This window comes from Cyrtonyx montezumae, unplaced genomic scaffold (genome assembly GCF_038088225.1).
Source record: "Cyrtonyx montezumae isolate F1298 unplaced genomic scaffold, pur_monq_1.0 scaffold_5, whole genome shotgun sequence".
Lineage (NCBI taxonomy): Eukaryota > Metazoa > Chordata > Aves > Galliformes > Odontophoridae > Cyrtonyx > Cyrtonyx montezumae.
This window is the reverse complement of record NW_027072056.1, coordinates 4568857-4590256: the sequence shown is the minus strand read 5'-3', so window position 1 is coordinate 4590256 and position 21400 is coordinate 4568857. Positions and strand designations below refer to the sequence as shown.

At 41.3% G+C, this 21400-nt stretch overlaps 1 protein-coding gene across 5 annotated transcripts in view; it reads right to left on the bottom strand.

Annotated features, from left to right (window-relative positions):
- FARP2 (FERM, ARH/RhoGEF and pleckstrin domain protein 2) overlaps window positions 1-21400 on the bottom strand; it is a 55480-nt gene that overhangs the window by 24586 nt on the left and 9494 nt on the right. For 4 of the 5 annotated variants that reach the window (XM_065748145.1, XM_065748147.1, XM_065748148.1 and 1 more), the window contains exons 3-10: window positions 14617-14721; window positions 13872-13914; window positions 11456-11534; window positions 10472-10569; window positions 8523-8637; window positions 2419-2566; window positions 1603-1698; window positions 91-254 (exon numbers count right to left, since the gene is read on the bottom strand). In XM_065748145.1, coding sequence (XP_065604217.1) covers window positions 91-254; window positions 1603-1698; window positions 2419-2566; window positions 8523-8637; window positions 10472-10569; window positions 11456-11534; window positions 13872-13914; window positions 14617-14721 — 848 coding nt within the window. The remainder of the gene's footprint in view (window positions 1-90; window positions 255-1602; window positions 1699-2418; window positions 2567-8522; window positions 8638-10471; window positions 10570-11455; window positions 11535-13871; window positions 13915-14616; window positions 14722-21400) is intronic. The other variant, XM_065748146.1, reaches the window with a different exon arrangement.

The window sequence follows — 21400 nt, the reverse complement described above, 5'->3', positions numbered from 1 at the left end:
GAGTTACTTTAGAATATTTTTCCCCTTTTGAGCTCATTTCCTAAGATAAAAGCAATTCAGCCTTAATAAGAGTGTTATGTTCCTCCATACCTGTATCTGAAAGATGACCCCCTGGTGAAGAACACTGCTTTAGCCTTTGGCTTTGGCTGATCAAAGAGCCTAAAAAACGTATGGTATTCAACACAGATTTTCCAGAAGTTTTTACATTCATCCCTACTTCCCAAAAGAAACTCCAGTGTATCTTGATACGGGCCCTGGGAACGAAACACAAGAGCTAAGTAAAGCATAAGATGGCAATGGAAGAGAAAAGGAAAAGACAGATGTCAGCAAAAAGGCTCAAAAAGCAGTGAGATGCAGCATTCTGCTAGGTCATTTCTCATGCATGTGAGAGCTATTAATATGATTTCGCATGCAATTTAAATCATTTAATTACTTTAAAACTATTTTTACATGGAAAATGTAAAAAATGCATAAAACACACTTGACTAAGACTGTACAGTCATGCTGGATATATTCCACACTAACAAATAACGAGTATTATTTAAATTTAGAAATAAGAACATTCAAGTGAAATAGTAGTGATTTTAAAAATACTTTTTTCTTAAAAGCTCTGATGTTTCTCCCACTTCTTGAGACTGAGAAGAGACTGGAAAATGCTGTGTGTGTCAGAATACAGCTACTACATCACATCTCTGAGGGTCTCGTGAAACACACGACTACACAAGCTGTCAGCACATCACACGTTCCAGATTTCTGAGATATACAGCACTGTGTTACATCCAACTTTGTTTTTCCATTCTAATATAGCTTTATGTTGAACATAATCCAGTCATTAAGTGTGGGAACAACTAAGAGAGTGACAATAAATTTGATATTTGCAGACAAAAACATCTGTTGTAAATCAGCCAAGCATGAAAAATACCACTTCTGCTATAAGGACATACTAGAAAGATAAGGCTGTAGTAAGAATGATCATATAGTTCTTAAAACTAAGCTCCAGCCATTTAATGTTTCCTGAAATACAACAGGTTCCTTTATTCTGGAATCAAGGGACTCTTCACCACAGTTTTCATTTAAGCAGCACATACTCAACAAGCTCCTGGATAAAACTGCCATATAAAGCAATCACCTTCAGAATTAGCAGTGTATTTTGATGTTCTCTTAAGGAGCTACAGCCAAAAGCACTCCCTACAGTGCCTTTATCTGAACAACAAAGATTTACTATTTCAACCCTTAAGTTATCTCAGCTCATCTTGGTCTACAGTGGATCAGAGAGCTCAGCTCCATTTATACCCAAGAAAAATATGAAACAACTTTTTCACCGTAAAAGAAGTTACTCTGAAACACCAGATCCTTTCTTTTTTTCCCCTTATAATATTTACACACGTCCATGCCTTTGTCAGAGGTACATGAAGTTGAAATCTAAGGTGATGGGCATGGGGTGAGAAAGATTTTTATTCAAGTGGTGGAGATGAGCCTCATTTTCTGACAATGACTTATAAAGTTACAAACTCAAGAATTCTGCATGGTAAAAGTATATACAGACACAAGTGTATGGAATTTTTTCAACACAAACAAGCTAGTTATTATGGCAAAACTTACACAGACCTCTGGATGAAGTTTAATAAGGAATCTTTTCCTCTTGAAGCTTAGCTTACGGACCTTGGACCAGTTAAAAGTATTGATTTTCGTATTACCCTGAATTAAAATGATAAAAATTTTGCAAAAGTTTCAGAAGAACAGTAAACCAAATTCTTTTGCAGGCATACAGACACATGAATGTTGCACCCAACCCATTCTGCTCAATTCTTCTTTCTGTAGCAATATTACCTTAGGTGAGTTTATCTTTTAATACAAAGCCCAGCTACAAATTGTATAATGCCAGCGTGACTCCAGTCAGACAGCAGAAAACTGAAGGGAAACCTAGAAAACTGGGATGTAAAAGCTATTTTCCATATACATCTACCTGTCAAGATCAATATTATCCTAGCAAAAATACTTTGCAATGTTAAAGCAAGGGAAAATGAACACAGACTCCAAGATTACAGAACTATTCTAGGGCTGTACAGAATAGATGGATGATTTTTCTTGAATACATGAGTAACTTTGAAATAGATGACATCAGACATTTTGATTTGGTCTCACTCTTTGTGATTCCTTAAGCTCTTCTATCTCCACCATAGAATCAGAGGGGTTGGAAGGGACCTCAAGAGATCATCGAGTCTAACCTCCCTGCCAAAGCAGGTTCCCTACACCAGGTAAACAGGGTAAACTGCACTACTTGGTGATTTGTGGGCCTACATGATACTCTGTTGACTGTAAAATATCTGCTAGACAAACCTGAAATTAAAATAAGACTTTCTCCCAAGACACACTAATGTAAAAACAGACACACGTGGCAGGCTTTGCCCACCTCACCTGGAATACTAGCACACCCATGTGCGAAACAGCGAGATTAATCTTTGTGCCCTCACGATCAGATGCAAGATGAAACCTGATGCCGTACATCTCCAGTTTCCGAGCAATTTCAAGCACTTGAAAGTCTGATTCGGCAGGAGTTTGACCCCTGCAATAAGGAAGAAAAAGAAACTTTTTAGATCAGTTGGATTGCACAACACCGCTGATGTGGCTAAAATGCTCCACTCGTAACTCCAGCACTAAAATTAATTTTCTATCTAAGTCAGTTTGACAGGTTCACTTCAAGTATGATACTGTGACTTCTGTGTAATAGGAGAACACTCTATAGCAGATGACCAGCCTAAAACGCAGCCCAGCAACAGAGAGCACTGAAGCAAACACTAATGATTCCAGCTTCAGCTTTTCCACTTTAGGAACAATACACTTCAGCAAACCAGCATTTCATCTGCAGTGCCCTGTATTCTGCTTCCTAGTACACACGTTAACATTAACCCCGAGCTGAAAGTCTTCTGTAAGCAAAAGCAAACATGGTGAGAGTTCCAGGCTGGTCTCAGGACTGCATGACAGCCATTACACCAGCACGGCTGGGTGCGAGCCATTCCCTGACTTCAGCTGTTCTGTTTCCTCCTTGCTGAAGGATCAAAAGAAGGATTTTAAAAACTGCTTTTGAAGCATCATCAGCTGTTGAAATAACGTTGAAACCATGAGAGAGATCTACCCAAGTGGAGCACCTCCTGCTTGAGCATGCACAACACCCGAGCCAGCAGTACTGAGACACCAGTCACAGATGCAGTTTATTGCTCCCTAAGTTTGCTGAAGTCTAACAGCCAGCACTTACTTTCCCTGAAGCAGAGGCCTGTACCTTCCTCCTTCCCTGTTATTCACCACGAGGGGGAGACTTCAGTGGACTAACACTGCATTTTCCTGCTTGCTGAGGCAGGAGCTGTTGGGAAGCCATTGATGCCTCCTCCAGCACAGACACATGAGTAGTACAGCAGCTGCCTGGGCACTGCCAGCCTAGGGGCACCTCCCTGCTGAAAACCACGAGAAGTAAGGATTACCTTGCTTCCAAGCAAGAGCTGCGTGGGCCATGGGCAGTGCTGTGCTGCTGCTGCCTGTCAGTTGGCCAGGACAGGCCTGATGGGGACACAGGGGAGAAAAGCAACCTCTGATCAGGGCCAGCAAGCACCGAAAGCAGATGAGATTTCTGCACACACGCACAGTCACAGACAGATGTTATGAGTCCTGTTTCCAAGGAACTGACTGCTTTCCATAAACGAGTTCCAGTTCACTCAAACAGAGGAGAAGCTGTTTATCACAGGATCTATTTTGGTGTGCGATGCAGTGCCAGCTCCATCAGCACCGAATCAATTCTCCTGGCTTACCTTTCTGGGCATTCTCCCCCTGCCTACCTCCAGTCACCGTTTAAGTTGAACAACTTTTGATTCTACATTCATTTCCCTTAAATACAAACAGAGAATACTGAAGTGAACAGCTTCTACAGTTAAACACAACAAAAGAGAAATGACCACAGTGTGTACTGACTGCATGTAAGAAATGAGTGTCTCTAAAACTCAGAGCACAATCCCAAGTTTACTTCCTACACTGATTATTCTTTTATTTTTAAATGAGAGTAAGAAGAAATAATGCTTCTTTGATTCTTAGCAGAATATTCCTTACACATAAGCACACACATGCATAAAAGGGCACTGAGAACGTAAATCTGAATGCACACCCCACAGCATTTCAACCATTTCCTATTGCTCTGTTCATTCTGGAGAGTAAATCCAGAATGCTACAAAAGGAAATCCAATTTTTCACTTTTTTCCCATCTGGAGAAAGCAAAGATCCCGTGAAGTTCCTGACTTTGCAAATTGCAGCCTCATTGCAGTGTCAGTACAGCAGGACTGTGTAAGCACAAAGCAATCGTAAAGAACTGTGAAGCACTGAGGGAACAAAAATCTGATTTCAAATGGAAATCATGCAGCAGCCAAGGAACACGAAGAGTACTGGAGCTGCACCTCCAGCAGTGCTACCACCACAGATGCTAGCAATGTCTGGGAGCTCAAACTGGTAAAGCAGATTTCCCTTTCCCTAACTAAAATGAGTAATGCTAGAATAAGCATTTTTATTGCAGCTTTAAGCATCGCTAGCATTTATTTCACAGATTCCTCAATGGTGTCATAATAGTGTAAGTACCATGGTTTCTGTTTATTGAACACATACAAGACAAAAAAGTCAGATCATAAATATTAATTTTGGCCACAGCTCCTTGAGTTACACTCTAAGAGCAGCGTGTAACTACCACCCACACTAATTCCTGGTATAATTCTTCTCAATAGGGCTGCATTAAGAATGAATGCAGTGCTTTGTCTTTAGGGAGGATGCTAAGGTTGCTGGAGGTTGGGAACTGCTGCTGGAGGGGAATGGAAACAAAAATTAGAACAAAATAGCAACTAGAAAATTTCTAAGCATCCTATCAGAAATTCTCAATGGACAGTCCATGTAACTGATGAAGAACCACTGGTACTTCATGTCCTGACCCATCAGATATGAGCAGAAGCCCAGTGCAGCTCAGGAACAATAAGGAAATATTTTTTAAGAGTGTCCTCACAGACAAAACCTGCTCACACCTACCAAGAAGGAAGAGGCAGGGAAAGCCAGGAGCGATGCCAAGCAGCTCACACTGCACAACAAACATTTACAAATGAGATGCAGTTTCACAGTAATTACCCTCAGATGTTTGCTGTAGACTAAGCTGCACAGACCAGCCCGAAAACAATCTGGTCTAATTTTGTTCATCCATTAAGCAGATAAATCTACTTACTCTTCCCCAGGTCAATGGACAACAGGCTATCTTTCACAAGTGTTTTCCTGCAAAAACTGCTGCCAGTGCAATATGCTTTCACGTAAGGGTTGCTTACAAACCTTCATCTAGACAGATATTTGTGGAGTGTCACAATATTTACATGGCTTCAAATCACAGGCTGCTAAAAGCTCTGCAATGTGTGCACCTTTTAAAGGCAGCAATGCAGACTTTTAAAGAGCAGTCAAAACGCTGTTGTTACAAATCATTAGGCAGTGCAGCAATCTAAAAGCACAGATTTTTTTTTCTTATTTATAAACGTTCTGTGGAGCAGCCCTGCTTTCAAAATTGTTTAAATCCTGCACACCAGCCTTACAAGTTGTGAAAGCACCTGAAGGATAACAGTAAATGGAGATAGATGCAGATGTAGGAAAGAAATTGAAGATTTGTTGACTTACACAAGTACACACACACACAGCAGCCATTTGAAGGTAAGCAAATTACATTAAACAAGTCCATGTTCTTCTTCAGGTATCCAGCGTAATGCTTAATTCTGATCTACAGCCCTCTCACAGCAAGTACTCCATTTGTATTGTTTGCAGGAAGGCAGAAAGCAGCACAGGGTGTTTCGGGCACTCAGATGTAACTGCACAACAGCACCTTCAAAACACAAACCTACCTCAGAAGCAAACAGGTCTAGTTAATCCATGCTCCCGCCGAAGCAAATAACCAACCTGCTGTGCCAAAAATACAACTCCTCTTATTTACTGTTCCTGCATTTGCAAAGTTAAATATAAAAACCATGTTTCTGTATTTGGGAATATAAATATTTGTAAAAGGAAAAAAAAAGGCATGTTTAATAGAAAATAAGCTTAGCATCTCGTCCTTCTGAATACAGCCTTCTCAATGGATTTCTGATACGGAAGGGACAAACAGATTCTGCTTTATCCCTCTCCTAGCAGCTCTAACAGCTCAGGTGCAGCCCCACAGCACCAAAGCGCAGCCTCCTAACACAAGGAGACACCTGAGGAAATGAAACACCCCTGAAGGCTCACGCGTGCTCCTGCCCAGCAACTCACGTGTGGTGCCAGAAGGAATCCTGCTGCCACCCCAGCCTGAGAAAGGCAGCCCGACGTGCCCTGCTTGGTGCTGCACAGGAAGGGATGGCACACACCGCTATGCCAGTGAGTGTGGTTAAAGCAAAGCAAGGGCTGCAGAGCACGGGGTCAGAAAGAGAATGGATGATGCAGCAGTGAGCTGGAGAGGAGCCATCCCTGCAGCAGTGGGTTCCCTTTTAGGAGGCTGCGCTGGCAGCTGAAGGAAAGAGCAAGTCTGTTTAAACTAGGGGGGGTAAGGAGGTGAAAAGAAGGAAATAAAGGAAATAAGAGGGAAGGTAAGAGAGAAGAAATAATTTGCTCATTTAGCAGCACTCTGTGTCAGCAGGAAGGAGACAAACACAGAGCTTCCACTTGCTTCTTGTAATAGAAATGTGGATAAAAGTGTGCAAACACTGAGAAAATGCAGGACCTTCACCACTCTTACTAAAAATGGAAAAGGGTGCCCAGTACTCACTGGGTAAGGAAAGAGAAGAGACGTGTAAGGAAGTCCCAGCTATTTTTAGGGTTGCAGCGCTTCCAAAATTACATCTATGCAACAGAAATTTTCCAAAGAAGCAAGGAGATGTAAAACATCTTTGCCCGACCCAGGCAGCACTGACAATCGTTTTAAATGAGATTTTATAACCATTTCAACAACATCAGATGCAATTATCATTACGCTAATGAAAAGTAAACCTATGAAAGCAAGGAATCTTTTCCCTCTATCTTTCCTCTCACTTTTGCCTTCAAGGCAAAAATACAAAGTTCCTTAGTGCATGGAATTTATAAAAGCAGCTTTCTGAAAAACTAGAAGCTCAAGGCTAATAAAATTATGAGTCCTTGGCTCAGAAGATAGCCACTACCTTCTCAGACTAGAGAAGTAAAACAAGAAAACTGCATGCAAGCAGAAGCAGCAGTATCAGAGCCAGGCATGCAATCGACCAAGGACTGTTCTGAGCATGGTCAGATTGCTTTCATCCCAGAACTACAGAATCACACATTGTGTCTCATCGTGTAACCAACAATAGCCCTGTATGCTTGAAATATTAAAAAAGAACACAGCTGTGGCAAATACAGGCTGTACATTGAAAATACTGATCTCCTGAGAACTAGTTTGGTCACAGAGCCTCAACAGGTTGGCTTTTCTCAGCACCACGTGTCCCTTCTACTCCAAATCTTACTTACCAAGTTTACTAAGTATATCTCTGTACCTTAAGACCAGCTAAAAAAGATTGAAGACACAGGACCCTACTGTACGTTAAACAAGCAAAACAGGAAAAGTGGGCATTTCTAGCAATAAAACACTCATTTTTGCAGTCCCTGGCTCTGTATTACAAATAATTATCTCTCTGTGGTGCACAGCTCCTTTGCCTCTAATCAATTTTGTATTATTTCAGAAATACATGAACCGTAGAAGCAGGCATTGCATCAATTCTGATGCACTCTCCTTCTAACCCTCCACCCACTCCTTTACCTTAAAAAGAGTACAACAGAATTTATTTCTATTTATGCAAAAGCTATGGATTTGATGACACGTTGAACTCAAAACTTTGCAAACCTGAAATTCTGAAGAATGATTTTGCTTCAAGCCATTATTACAAGATCATGATAGGTTTCTTTGCTGTGTTATTAAAAGTACACTGGAATACTGCTTGAGAAAAACTACTGCTCAACAACTCTGTCTTCTATTTCTCTCACTCTCTCAATTACCATACTAGAATTAATAAATATTTAACTAATATTACAGAAAACAAACATTCATTACGATTGTCACCTGTCCTCTTATAAGTGCCTGCTGTACTACTACATTCCACTGTACATGGAGAAGTGCAGACATTTGAACAAGGTTCTCATTGTGCTTTCCTTTTGCTGCCAGTGTCTAATTTAAGCCACATGTATTTACAGAAAGCCAGCAGACATGAACCCGTCGATTGCCCACAGACAAACTGTCTTGTCCTCAGAGTTTAAATAGCTGCATTGCTATATTCTCAGGTAAAATGCACATTACACTGTGTTAAAACCCCTAATGAAAAAGAATTGACAGGGAAAGATCAATTCAGTCTTTCTCATCAGATATAGCAGGTGTGCAGCAAACACGTTCTGCTGCCATCCCATCACACAGTGCACACACCTCCACGGATCCAGCCCACATGCTCCCCAGCCCCAGCTCCCATCAGTGGGGCACCATCACCCTCACTTACACATGCTTCCTGTGGAACTCCAGGATCTTCCCTTGGATTCTCTCCTGGTTTGGCAAATATCGATTTATTTTAAGGTGTTCTCGATCCTCCGATTCATCAAAATCCCCTATTTCAGCTATTACAGGAAAAAAAAAAAAGTGTTAGAATAAAAGGAAGGAATGGAACAGGAATGATGACAGAAAATGCTTGGTAAGGAACCGGGGAGGACGCCAAGGAGCTGGACTGTATTTTCCTTTCACTGTTTGAAATGTGTGCATTATGCATTGTACCCAGATTCACTTTAGAAAACATTCACATTTACCCCAGGCAGATCTCCTGGGGGTTACAGCAGCTCAAATCCACGCTTTCCAGAGATGTTGCTGTAGAATTAAGAAGAGATTTGCAGATGAAGAAAGCGTGAATCAAACGTATTAAACAGCTACTATTTGATAAAACATGAGAGAGGCCAGAAGTCTTTGGTTTGGAAGAGGAAAGCATAATGCACACAGAACTTATGGCAGATGAATATAAAATTACAAGCAGAATGAAAGAGAATATACAATGTAAAAACCAAAAAAAAAACTATGCAAGCCAAAAAACTGAGCTGTGAAGCTCCTCTTCATGAGGAATGCCAAAAATATAAGCCAATTCAAAAAATAATTTGACAAATACAAGGAAGTAGAGTTCAAGGGCAACTAAATGAAGAGTTAAGGAATCAATCTGACTTAGGAGGGCCACATGCAAAGATTATTGGGTGGATGCAGTAACGGAAGCATCACCATATGCTCGCTGCTTCTCATGCCTTCCCCATAGCATCTGCTACCAACTACTGTCAGAGAAAGGAGAGTGGACTAAACAAACTAATAATCTCATCCAAGACAGATGTTCTTCAACAGAGCATAGCAATATCCTGTTTAAAATCAAGCCAGCATACACAACAACATGAGAAAAACTGAAAGGCGCTTTTGTAAAATAATTTTACGTTAAAAAGAATCATTCTTTCTCACTCCTACTTTTCTCGTACAGTAAAACTGAGAAGGGTAAAGGGCAGACACTGAGATTTGCTCAGCAGCTCCACATTGCCCTGGAACTGTTCCCAAAGCTTACACAAAGTTCTGACAAATTGTTAGCAAATTTTAATTGTGCAACTCGCTGGCTGCACACACAGGACAGATCTCATTCTGTGTAAGGTAACTATAACAACATTAGTTACAGTTATAACATAATTAGAGGCAGTGAACAAACAGCTACGTAGTATCACATATGCAAACATCTCAAGGCTTTTGTTTCATGTAAGGAGGCACAAACCCCTCTTTCTGTAGCTCACATTATAGGTTTGGCTGCTGCTTGAGAGCTAAGCCGAACCCATCTGGTTTTGAAACCAATCAGTCTCTCAACCCGCTTGACTTAAAGGCCTCATTTTTAGCTCTTTAGCTGCTTACTGGCTGGGTAAGCAGAAGCATGGAGAGCTCCCAAATCAATTGCTTCCAATTTCCATTTCCACTCCCTCCAAGAAGGGAAGCTGCTGACAACCCACACATTAAACTTGTTCTCACACATTTCTAGTTTTATTTCCTAAACTCCAGTCCAGTCTCCATCACCTTCCAACCACAGGCAAACTTAGAAACTGACATAAAGAAATGCCAAGGCTGGCTGAGAGCTGAGGAATGCTGGCGACCCAGTTTACAAAGTCAGAGCAAGAAGACAACACACAAGTGTTTTGGCTTTGCACAAAGCCAAAGTTATCTTGTACATAAATGCCAGCAGCTCTCTACAACACTGGGAACGTAGCTAGCCCTGATTATAATCCCACTGGTCAAACACATTTACCACCTTGTACAGAAAAGAAACACTGCAAGACAAAATGCTTCTAGTTACCAGAATGCATGCAAAAAACCCAACTCTTGCATGCTGTTTAATTCAACATAGCAAAGGTGACAGCAGCAGGTCACCACAAAGGCAATACTAACATTGCAGGAGATGAGAGACGAGAAGAGCTGCCGTGTTGTCACTGCAGGTTAGTCGCTCCTCTGCCAGGTCTCTTTTGATTTGTAAAGCAAACAGATACCTGAAGAGAGAGAGTAAGAAGTACAACCTTAACAGGCTGTGAAAACTTAGAAACAACTGAACAGTACTATATATAGCGTGAGCATCCCCTAATGCTTCCTCTCTCCAAAACCAACATAGAACAGAAGACTTGCTACCACAAGCAGCCACATAAAACTAAGCACACAAGTAATCCACTTGCACAGTACAATTCATCAGTGTAAATGAACAAGGAGAAAGAAGCAGAAGGAAAACCACACTCTTTAACAAGCTTGAGATGTGAAGTAACAGCAGCTGGATTTTTTAGGTGGAAAAGAAAACCTGAGGAAGACTCCAAGTGATTTTATCTACTAGAATAGATATGAGGGAACATCACTGATGTTAGCATCTCATCAGGAAGAATAAATTCTGCTAACACTTATTTAGTTTACTCAGTGGTTGCATTTTCCAGGACTACAATGTTATCAGTCTACAAAGACAGCAAGAAATTAAATTGACTTTTCTTATACACAATAAGAATTCACCAGAATATTTTCCAGTACAGTAGCTAAAGGAATATTATTAGTCAAAGTGCCTGCAGAAAATATAGGAAGAAAGAGAAACGTTTCAGGACTGAAAGTGCAGCGATAAGGACTGACTTCATAACTTAAGCCAGTTTTAAAATATTTTCAGAAATACAACGTTAGCAAGAATTTGTGCTTTCCTTCTTACTCAGAAGAAGGTACAGTAAGCAGGCAACAGTAACTACGTGATATCTCCTTACTATAAACCTCTGAACTAGTGATAATCACAAACAGTAAAGTATGTTTGCAGGTTCCAGATTTGTTTGGAAACAGATACAATGCCCTCCTATTTTCACCTTCGTTTCAGTGGGTAATGCAAACCAAACCCTTCCAGAAAGACTTTACCTCGTATATTCCTCTTGCAGCTGACCTGGGTCTGGAGGGAAGAACTTCACAGCTAGACGGAGCATTGTAGTCTTCGGTCCTATAGGAGAAGTTAGTCACATCACAAAAATTCTTGTTCTTTGTAAGCACATGCACGCTGCGTTTCCCAGCATGCACAGAAATACAGCCCACCAGAGTCTAGCCAACTTCCAGCTCACTACAGTGGGCCTATGGGCTGTAATCCAAGTCAAACAGCAAGAAGATTCCTTCTAAAGCAGTACCTATAGTACTCCCAGGGCACAGTACATAATGAAGTAACTTCATGCTACAGAAGAGCTACAAAGGAGCTACTTGCCTTCACAGAAAAGCAGCACAGGTGACCCTGTGAGGTGTTCCCAGAATGTGAAGATGGGGTAGATAAACTGTGTGGCCTCAGCACTTCTTGTGAACTGTCCTGGAACCCATTAACCCCAAAGCACTCTGTCTCAGTACCTGATTCCCAAACCCTAAGTGTCCAGCCTTCTCCTCCACAGATCCATCTTTTTCTTTGCTAACAGAGGAAAAAGAAATTTTGCTTCCTGCCAAACACTGTCTCCTCCCTGAGATAACATTCAGACCATTACAGCCACGATGAAGAGTAGCTTTCAGCCTCAGAACTATCAGTGCTCTGCTGAGAAAAACTAACCCACTCATGAGAGTATACCTAGAACACACAGAGGCTGGAAATAAAACCTTATGATGATACACAAAGTTTACATTTGGCAGAGACAAATGCCTTCTTTTCAGGATTCTGTAATCCTTGAGATACATCAAACGAGGAAAGTAAATAGTTCTAACGGACCATGTTAAAAATTCTGAAATTAATTTCTGAAATTGCTCCTAAGCTTTGGAAAACCTCCACAAAGTTCAGAACAGGCACACACATCAATCACACCCAGCAATAGCAACGTATTGTTACAAGAGCAGTTTTGACACAGAACTGCATTTTTTGCTTTTATAACACCTCTGCATCACAGCTCCACTTTTTGTTTTTATTCTTGCCTTTCCTCTAAGAGTAATCCTTATTCTACTTAAGAAAAGTTTTAGTATAGTGCACAGAAGCACTGGGTTGTTCTCAACCAAGATGCAGAATTCACTGTAAGAAATCAGTTCTGAAAACAAAGAAAAATCACAAAAAAAAATACCCTGGGGGTATGGTTAATACCAGCCCTACACACTGGCAGTCCTCAGAGATGGTACCCAAATGTTATCTATGTACTGTGTGCCTATTAGGAAGTCAAATGTGTGAATGTACACCCCTTGTCAAAGGAAAGCCTTGCTGCAGCCAATGCCATAGACGTGAAACCCCTGCCCTGTAAATTGTTTCTCTCAGCAAAAACAAACACGCACGAAGATTAGAATTCAGATCAACATATGGAAACACTCTTCTAATTTGAAACTGCTTGTTGTCTGACTAGGGGCATAGTAAGTGCAGCATTAAAAATGGGCTCCACGGAGATGTTTCTGCAAAGAACAAACCTGCACAGACATACACAACTGCTCCTGTTAGACCACAAACTGCAGCACTTCACTGGGCTGCAGTAAAGCTGACTACATTCCTCACGGATCTAACCAAACACAAAATCCACATCATACAAAGCAAAGTTTTCTATATCTCAAAATAGGTCATTATCTACCTGAATGGAAATTTTGACCACTTTGATTTCTTATACTATTTTTAGAAGGTACCTCTAAGACTCTGAACTTGGCTGAAGTTCTGTATACCCTACTCTGGGTGGCCCTGATGGAGCACTAGTGGGACCAGGTGGACTCAGATGTAACTCTGAAACTTCACAACTGTTTTGACAGGGACCCTGAAGCTGTAGCCTCTCACGTGGTGAGATCACCACCTCTGCTCTCTCAAGAAAGCAGTTCCCCAGGAGAAATTTTAAGAATGAAAAGAGAAATATCCATCCTGTTTAAATTCTGTCAACCAGGTCTCAATTTTGCCTTGCAAATCAGAACAACAGAGAAGGCAAGTGCAGTTTCTGCAGTCTTTTGAAAGGCAATCAGCTCTCAGAAAGGATCACAACTGCAGGTATTACCCCTCTTTGCTCATAATACTCCTTTTTCTTCCCATTTAAAGACTAAAGACAACACAACTCAAAATCTCACAAACAGCACATGTCGTGTTTCACAAACTTAACACCAGCTGATCCCATCTATCTAGATATTTATCACAGAGAAAGAATCATACACTCAGTAATTTTCCATTCCACCCACCACATGCTACATATTAAAAACAACAGGTATGCATGCCCAAACAAGAGTCATTATCACTGCCACCAAATACAATTTTCAGGGAAGCATAACCAGTAAATCAAGTAGTAATTATGAAAGCAGCCCACATAAAGTAAATGCAAATTAAGGAAAACTTCCTTTTTTTAAAACTACTTACTCCGTACTTGTTTAATAACAGGTTTCATAGGTTCCAGCCAAATCTGAAATTAAAGAAGATGACAAACTGGCATTCATATTTGGATACAATATGAAAACATCAACATCAAATTCAAACTAAATAGTAGTTTATGCATATGCATTTTTTCCTCTCTGTATCCATTCCTCAATTTCTTTGTTCCTTGTGTTGTTTTTAAGTCGCTTATCTAAGCTGACATTTATCATGTATCAATACAAAAATCCCTGGTCCATGCCTAAAGTTCATCTGGACAGGGGAAGAAGGGTCACATCAGTGAGAGCACAACGTCAGTGCTGAGGAGACCAATGCCAAAACAATGCCAAGATGACAGCAGAGAGAAACCAGAGTGACTGGGAGATCCATAACAGCTCTTAAAGGAAATTGACCAAAGACTGAATTAACTGAAGATAAAACTTGTAAAGTTACACATTTAATCTGACTTTGTAAGCACTCTACACACTACACTTTCACTTACTGTTTTTTAGGGGAATGGAGATTTTATTCACACGCCTGGAAGTGGAAATAACAGCAATTGCATAATTGTTTTATATGCTTTTGAGGTTTAACAAATAGAATCTGATCTTCCTTCTCTACTTTAGTAATTGTCCTTGTTCTGATGAGTGAAGTAGGAGCAGTAATTAGAGACAATCCTACAAGAGACTCCAGCAGGACTGGAACCTTCAGCTACCTTTTTATTGCAATGAATTTGCTAGGAAATTATACATACCCAATATGACTGGATGTTCTGGAACTCAATTCCGAAGTAATCCGATTCAATTAAATTCAGATGCTTGTAAACTTCTGTCAATAATGCCTGGCCATAATATTTGGACTACATGGGAAAGCAAAAAAAAAAAAAAAAAAAGAAAGATTAAGATAAATTGATCTACAGCAGATTATAAATAATATATGTCATCTTGTAAAGCTTCAGAAAGGAATCTCAACGATCTTTCATGTCAGCATTGATCACCTTTGTTACTTTTACTTTGTAAATCCCCAGTATGCAAACACAGCTCAAAAAGGACAAGTTTCATAGGATCACAGTGACTGAAGTTGGAAGGGCCTCTGGAGGTCAGTTACTTGTAAGCTATTTGCAGTTCCCTCAGACTAGCAGTGTTTGTATAGCTGGGGGTTGTGGCCACACCACCACATGACACAGTGACCACTCCAGTCCCAAACCAGTGCTCACAGCTCCTCACCACCTCCTTCAGCCACACCACTGCACGAGGCTGTCTCTGCCACGGGATCTGTAAAGCAGCACTCCCCACTGCCACTTTCCACTGACTCTGTTCCAGTTGGGAACAATGCCACAAAACCAACGCTGACAAAAAGCAGCTGTGGTAGTGCAGAAGAAAAGGAGAAACTTCCACACCCCAAACACGGGAGCATCTCAGCATCTATTGCCACATGGCTGCAGCAGCCACTGCAAGGAAAGTGCTGCTTGTGAAGCCACACATCAGAACATCTAAGATCATGCAGACAACAGTTCAAAGCGTTTTCACATCCCTTGCTACCCATTCCAGCAACTCACAAAAGCTGTCAGGAAGGAGGGAAAGCATGAACTCATGCAAAATGTACGTGCTGGCAGGATGAGACCTAACGGTAGCACAGTGCTGGCCTGGTACATACTGGATACTGAGGATCAGGATCAGGCCCTGGGCAGCCTGATGGAGCTGTGCACGTCCCTGCTCACTGCAGGGGAGCTGGACAGCACAGCCTTTAAAGTTCTCTCCAACCCCAAGGGTTTTATGATCCTATACCACAGACCCTCACAAACTGCCAATGGAAACTCACCACCTTCTTCCTCTCTCTCTCTCCCCGCAGACTCTGACAAAATCATTTCTCTCTCCCATGTTTTCATTAACGCTCATTTCCCAGCAAAACACACCTAGGCATTCACACCACCCAGATCTCATTTACTTGGAAAAGTCAGAGCTCCAGAGGATACCATAGTTTTCCCATTGCAACAGACACAAACAGTTCTGTAATTGACTCTCTCAGCTCAGAACAGTACATCTTTTTACAGGGGGTGTAGACACTGCAGCATATCAGTAATAATTCAATAATCCATAATAATTCAATAAAACGTGCAACTGAAAATATCCAACAAAGAATGGGCACTTTGGGTTGAAATAAAGGGGGTTTAACCATGAGTGTAAAGCAGAAGTCATGAAAATTCACACAGCACAAACCCCACTCCTTGTGGGGGCTTTCAGCAACTGCTGGATCAATGCACTGAGGCTGAAACCCTGAAATAAACCTGCAAATGTGCAGAAACGATCCAGTTCTGGTCACATCAATGGATACAGAGATGTATCAGCTGTGTCATCTCCCAAACACAAAACACTGAAGTGTTTTAATGCACAGAAGCACATACATGTACTTTCTTCCAATCACTCCACGCTCCATCTTCAAACTGATCTATACCTCCAAGACTCTACAAGCCCAGTGCCTGATGATGGCCCGCTTTTCTTCATGCTTCAGCACTTAGAAAGGGTGTCCATATCGTAGATGTATCACAGTGGCACCTCTTTTAGTTGACTGCTAAGGTACACTCCATTTCAGAGAAACTGGAACAGGTAGGGCTCAAGTGATTAAAGCTGATAAAGATGCTCAGGACAGGAAGAACATACTTCAGGTATAGAAATTGAGAAATTTCATTTGCAAGAACGATCATGACAGGTCTGATAACTGCCTACAACTATTTAAAGGGTAGTCACAGAGATGACTGAATCAAACTCTTGTCAGAATAGTGACAGAATAGTGAGGGTCAATGGTCACAAATTGCCCTTCATAGCTTCAAGTTTCATGTCAGGCAACACCCAGAAGGGCAACACTAACCAGAGTACACAAAGAATCCACAGAACTGCCATCAGTGGACGTTTTCAGGACTTGGCTGGACAAAGCCACAGCTGCTCTGACCTAGTGATGGCAACAGTCCTCAGGAGACCAAGAGACCACCGGAGGTCTGTGCCAGTCACCACTTCCTTGATTCTCTCAGCCTGTTTGGAAAGGGAACTGTGGCTGAAATATTTTTACCCACTTTCTATAAGCAATCTGCCTCGAGTTTACCAAAAAAAAGCTTCCTTCTTAACCCTAACCTAATCCTGCCTCATTAGTGCTGCACTTGAGTCTTGAGGCAGGACTGCATTACTGTTTACAGCTCCTGGCTTTGTGGGCCACAGCCAGGTCAGCTTCAGTTCATCCAGATAGCCTAAACTCTGGCCCCCAGGGCTTGGGGCAGCCCTAAACCAAGCACGGAATGAACTAAACACATTCTGGTGCTGCCTCATCATCACCTGTAATTGAGATCTCACCCTGAAATTTAAAAAACAAACAGATTCAATATTAGCATAAGTATTCTGTCAGTTCAGAAAACAGAAGTGCATTTCTGACAACCTTCTGCTGCTCGTGCACTGTGCTCACTATATCCAGGTGATAAAGAGAGACTGCTTTATCCTTTCATTCCCTGAATTCTACTACTCAGAATCACTCAGAATATCACAGAAGGAAGAGAAACATGGGGGGGGATAAAAAAATTAATGAGATTTGGTAGTAGAATAATAGAGCAAGAGGAAGCTGTTACAAGTGATTAAGTTATAAAGGTGCCATCCAAATATTAAGTGTAAAATAATTTTACTACACTTTCATAGTTACTGCCTAATTATTTTTACTAACTATAATTTTAGGTGGCACAGCAACAGGTTAAAAAAACTCAGTCTAAGCTTCAGAGTATAAAACCATGTTCACGCTCCTTTTAAAAAGATTTTTTTTTAATAAAAATCAGTTACAAATCTTGAGACTTTTATTCTGTCCCAAACCCAGTGGAAAAGCTCTCCTTATAGCTATCTAGTTCTTGAAATTGCCTGTTACGTTTACCTGCTTCAAGTTCTTATGCTGTGATATAACCAACCATCCACCCCAAAACAGTTCTTGCAACTTCAAAATTTACAAAATTTAAAGTTCAGTTCTGCAGCACGCAGCTCCATATCATTGTTTAACCTGCATGAAAGCAGCAGAAAGCAAAGACTTCCAAGGAATTACTGAATTACTGTCACTTTGACGTCAGGGCAAGAAGCTGCATGAATGCCTCAGAAAGGGCCCGTTTTCAATATAAGCTCACAACACGGCATACTTTCCATTCCACAGTTCTCAATTACCCTTTATATGCTGCCAAGATGACAACTAATGGTATTACTGAACTACTAAATTATTCCACACACCAAAAAAATTAAAAAACCCCAAACACTGTAAAACATTTAAACAGGCAGCGAACAAAAGCTTCCCCCAGCAACCCAGCCCTGACTTAGCTACAGACTCCTAAGAAGTCATCATGAGAAGGCAGTTCAGTGTAACAGATTTTTCCAAATCAACTAGTATATTCAGCTCAGAACTCCTTAAAAGTGAGCAGGTGTGGTATCCTGACAGCAACACTGCAGACTGTGACAGCACTCACCCAACACCGTGCAGCAACCCATGCCTGTGCTGAGGGCAAATAACACATTCAGGCTGCAGGCACTTCAGCTAAAGCTGTGCAGTCTTCATAATGGTTTTCTAATGAGATGATCACTTTTGTTTTTCCCTCCCCCCCTCAAAGAGCCATCAGATTCTGGAATTTAAATTGAAATTATTACTGTATGCCTAGTGAGCAGATCATCTTTCCCACGGAAACAGGAAGATGAGGCAGATGAGCTGAGCAGAGCAATAGTGTTCTCAGGAGCTGCCCAGGCCTCAGCTGCCCACACGTGTGAAGGAACACCAGCCCAGCCAGCCTGACATGTCTGTGCATTTTCTGCCATTGAGAAACTGAGGGACAATTCAAGTGAGTCCCTGGCAAACACGATGCTTGGAATGGTTTCACATATATCAAAATTCACTGCTGTACACATTCAGTTTCTCCTCTGTCTCCTACCAGGATATGGGGATACCCATTCAAATTGACATGAAGGTCATGGAGGTCTCGCTTTCATGTTAGAGCTGCATACTGTTTTCCAAGGGAAGATCCTCCCTTTGCTGTAGCATTCTAGCTTAGCAAGACAGAACAACAAACCAGCATATGATTTTCTGCAGACCACAGTTCAGTATTATCAAAACCAAATCTTCCTCAGTACATCCCAACTCTGTCCTCTAGAACATCTTAACTTTCTAATTCCGTGTATTTTAACTTAAGAACAACTCCCCTCCAAAAAAAAACAATGCTATTTTTATTAAAAAAAAAAAAAAAGGATTCTTCTCATTTTCCAGAGCAGACAAACTGCCCTCACTCAAGCTTTCCAAAACCTAAATACAGTTTGGCAGCAGCTGGGCTGCAAAAGTTTTGGTCCAAATGCAAAGAGTTCAGGAAAAATGGAGTTATTAAACAGAGGTATAGAATGGAAACTTCTGTGTGAGCCAGAGCTGCAGGAACCCACTGGCTTCCAGCTTCAGCAAACACCAGCTGACCTGGGAGTCTGTGCTGCAGAAACCTGCAACTCTTTGGACACTGAACCCTCCAGGAAACAGCGTATGGATGGGAGGAAGAAGTTTGTATTGCTCACGACTGCTGACAAACAGGCAGGGCACGGCCCATCACCAGCAGCCAAGGAGCACAGAGCACGAAAAGTTAAGGAGTCTTGACTGAAATCAATTCCTCTCATTTAAATGGAGTGGGGATCCTCTTTTCCCCTTTTGGTGCACTGTTGTAGCAATTACATAAAGTAGGTGCACTGAACTTGTTATTTCCTTTCTTAACCAAAAATATACAAACAAGTCAGTGATTGTAGAGCTCTGCTTATCTATGTTCCTTCTAAAATCTGTTAGATCTCTGTCCAATGTAGCCTGATATTTCAAAAACACTTCAGAAACTCCCTATTACTAGCTACCATGAATGTTACATATAAACAAAAACTGCATTTACAAATACAGACTGCATCAACCACATTTATTATAAAGAAGGAAATACATGATGGCAAGGAATACCATCCACTAAGTAGCAACTTTCACAGCTAAAATGTGAGGATCTTAAAGCTTCCCATCTAGTTTTGAATCCAGGGATTGGAAAAGCACTAAAAAAGAAGATGAAGTTTCCTCAGTTTTGATTGGAACAACTCACTCGTATGGAAATGTTCCCTGCTTCTATGCACAGACATGGAGACCTGCAGAAGGAGATGCATCATTTCTCTAAATTCACGTGCTCAGCCAAAAGCATCTTAAATGCTATTTAACTTTCTGAACATTCCTTCTGCCACTTCATGCCATGGCTGTTTCTACCTGTCACTTACCAAAAACAATCTCGATTTGTTCCAGAATTAGGTCAATAGCTCCAGGAGCCAAAAGAAAAAGGAAGATGCATAAAGCTGCTTCCATTTGTTGCTGGTATCAACATACTCAAGGTAATCAAAATAATTACAATGAGATTCCTGCCAATAAAACTAATCTTATCAGCCCATCTCCAAAAGTTCAAGCGTCCACAACTACACAGCAAACAGTAATTGGAAAGCTTCCATTTGTGCTCTCAGCTGTCCCCCTCCCAGCCCACGCCTTGAAGCAGGGCTGACTGCAGAGGAGCACTGCTGCCATGCACCCACCCCATGGCTAAAATAGCTGCTGCTGCTGACATCTGGGCATTTAACTACCACAGGCACAAGCTAAACACACAGTCTGCTCTCCATCTTTCTTCTTTAGCATCCCACAGATTGTTTTAAGCCCCGTTTATCGCTGACCTGCAACTATGGCAAACTTAAATTAGCATGCCCTATATAAAGTATGAAATTATACATGTGGAACCAGTGAGGCACTGCTCCCAACACCACCCAGGTCCCATCCGTACCGAGGCAGCAAGGCCCAGCCCAAGTGGTCCTGCTTCCAAACTCAGGCTCTGGGTGACTTGGGGAGCAAGCACTCAGCAGGGAGGACTCCCACCTCACACTGCACCTGTGCATGCCCAGATTTCCAAGCAAAACTAAGCCACAACCACCTCAGCCTGAGTGCTGCTTTCCATCAAGAAGACATAAAGTCACCTCTACCAGCATAACCTGCTTTAGCTCCATTATTTGGCATAATTCAAAAGGAAATCTTATAAAATTAAGATTTTCCCCAAGATTCTTTTTTTTTTCCTATGATTTCTGACTTTATTTTTTTCTTTTTTTAAACAGAATCTGCAGCATAGTTACTTTACACATGTAAGCCTCCGGCTCGTTAATTAAGGTTAGCTTTAAAATTTGTAATCACTTTAAAAGTTCACAAAGCACTAAGGCAGCTCACTGCCAAATGATCCAGCTCTACCCAACAAACATGCTTTTCCAGAGTGGCTAGACCTGCTGGATGCCTGGAAGTAGGAAAATAGTACTTGTTGACATGGGAAAAGATCCCCAAGAGGGAGGGAATTGTGTGAACAAAATTGGGAAATGTATATTCCAGCAAGTAGCAAGCAGAGACATAAAGTGGTCCCAAGCTCCAAGAGAACTCCAGTGCTGAAATACACTAACTGCACACAGAAGATCCACCAAAAAATGATAGGGAGATAAGCAGAA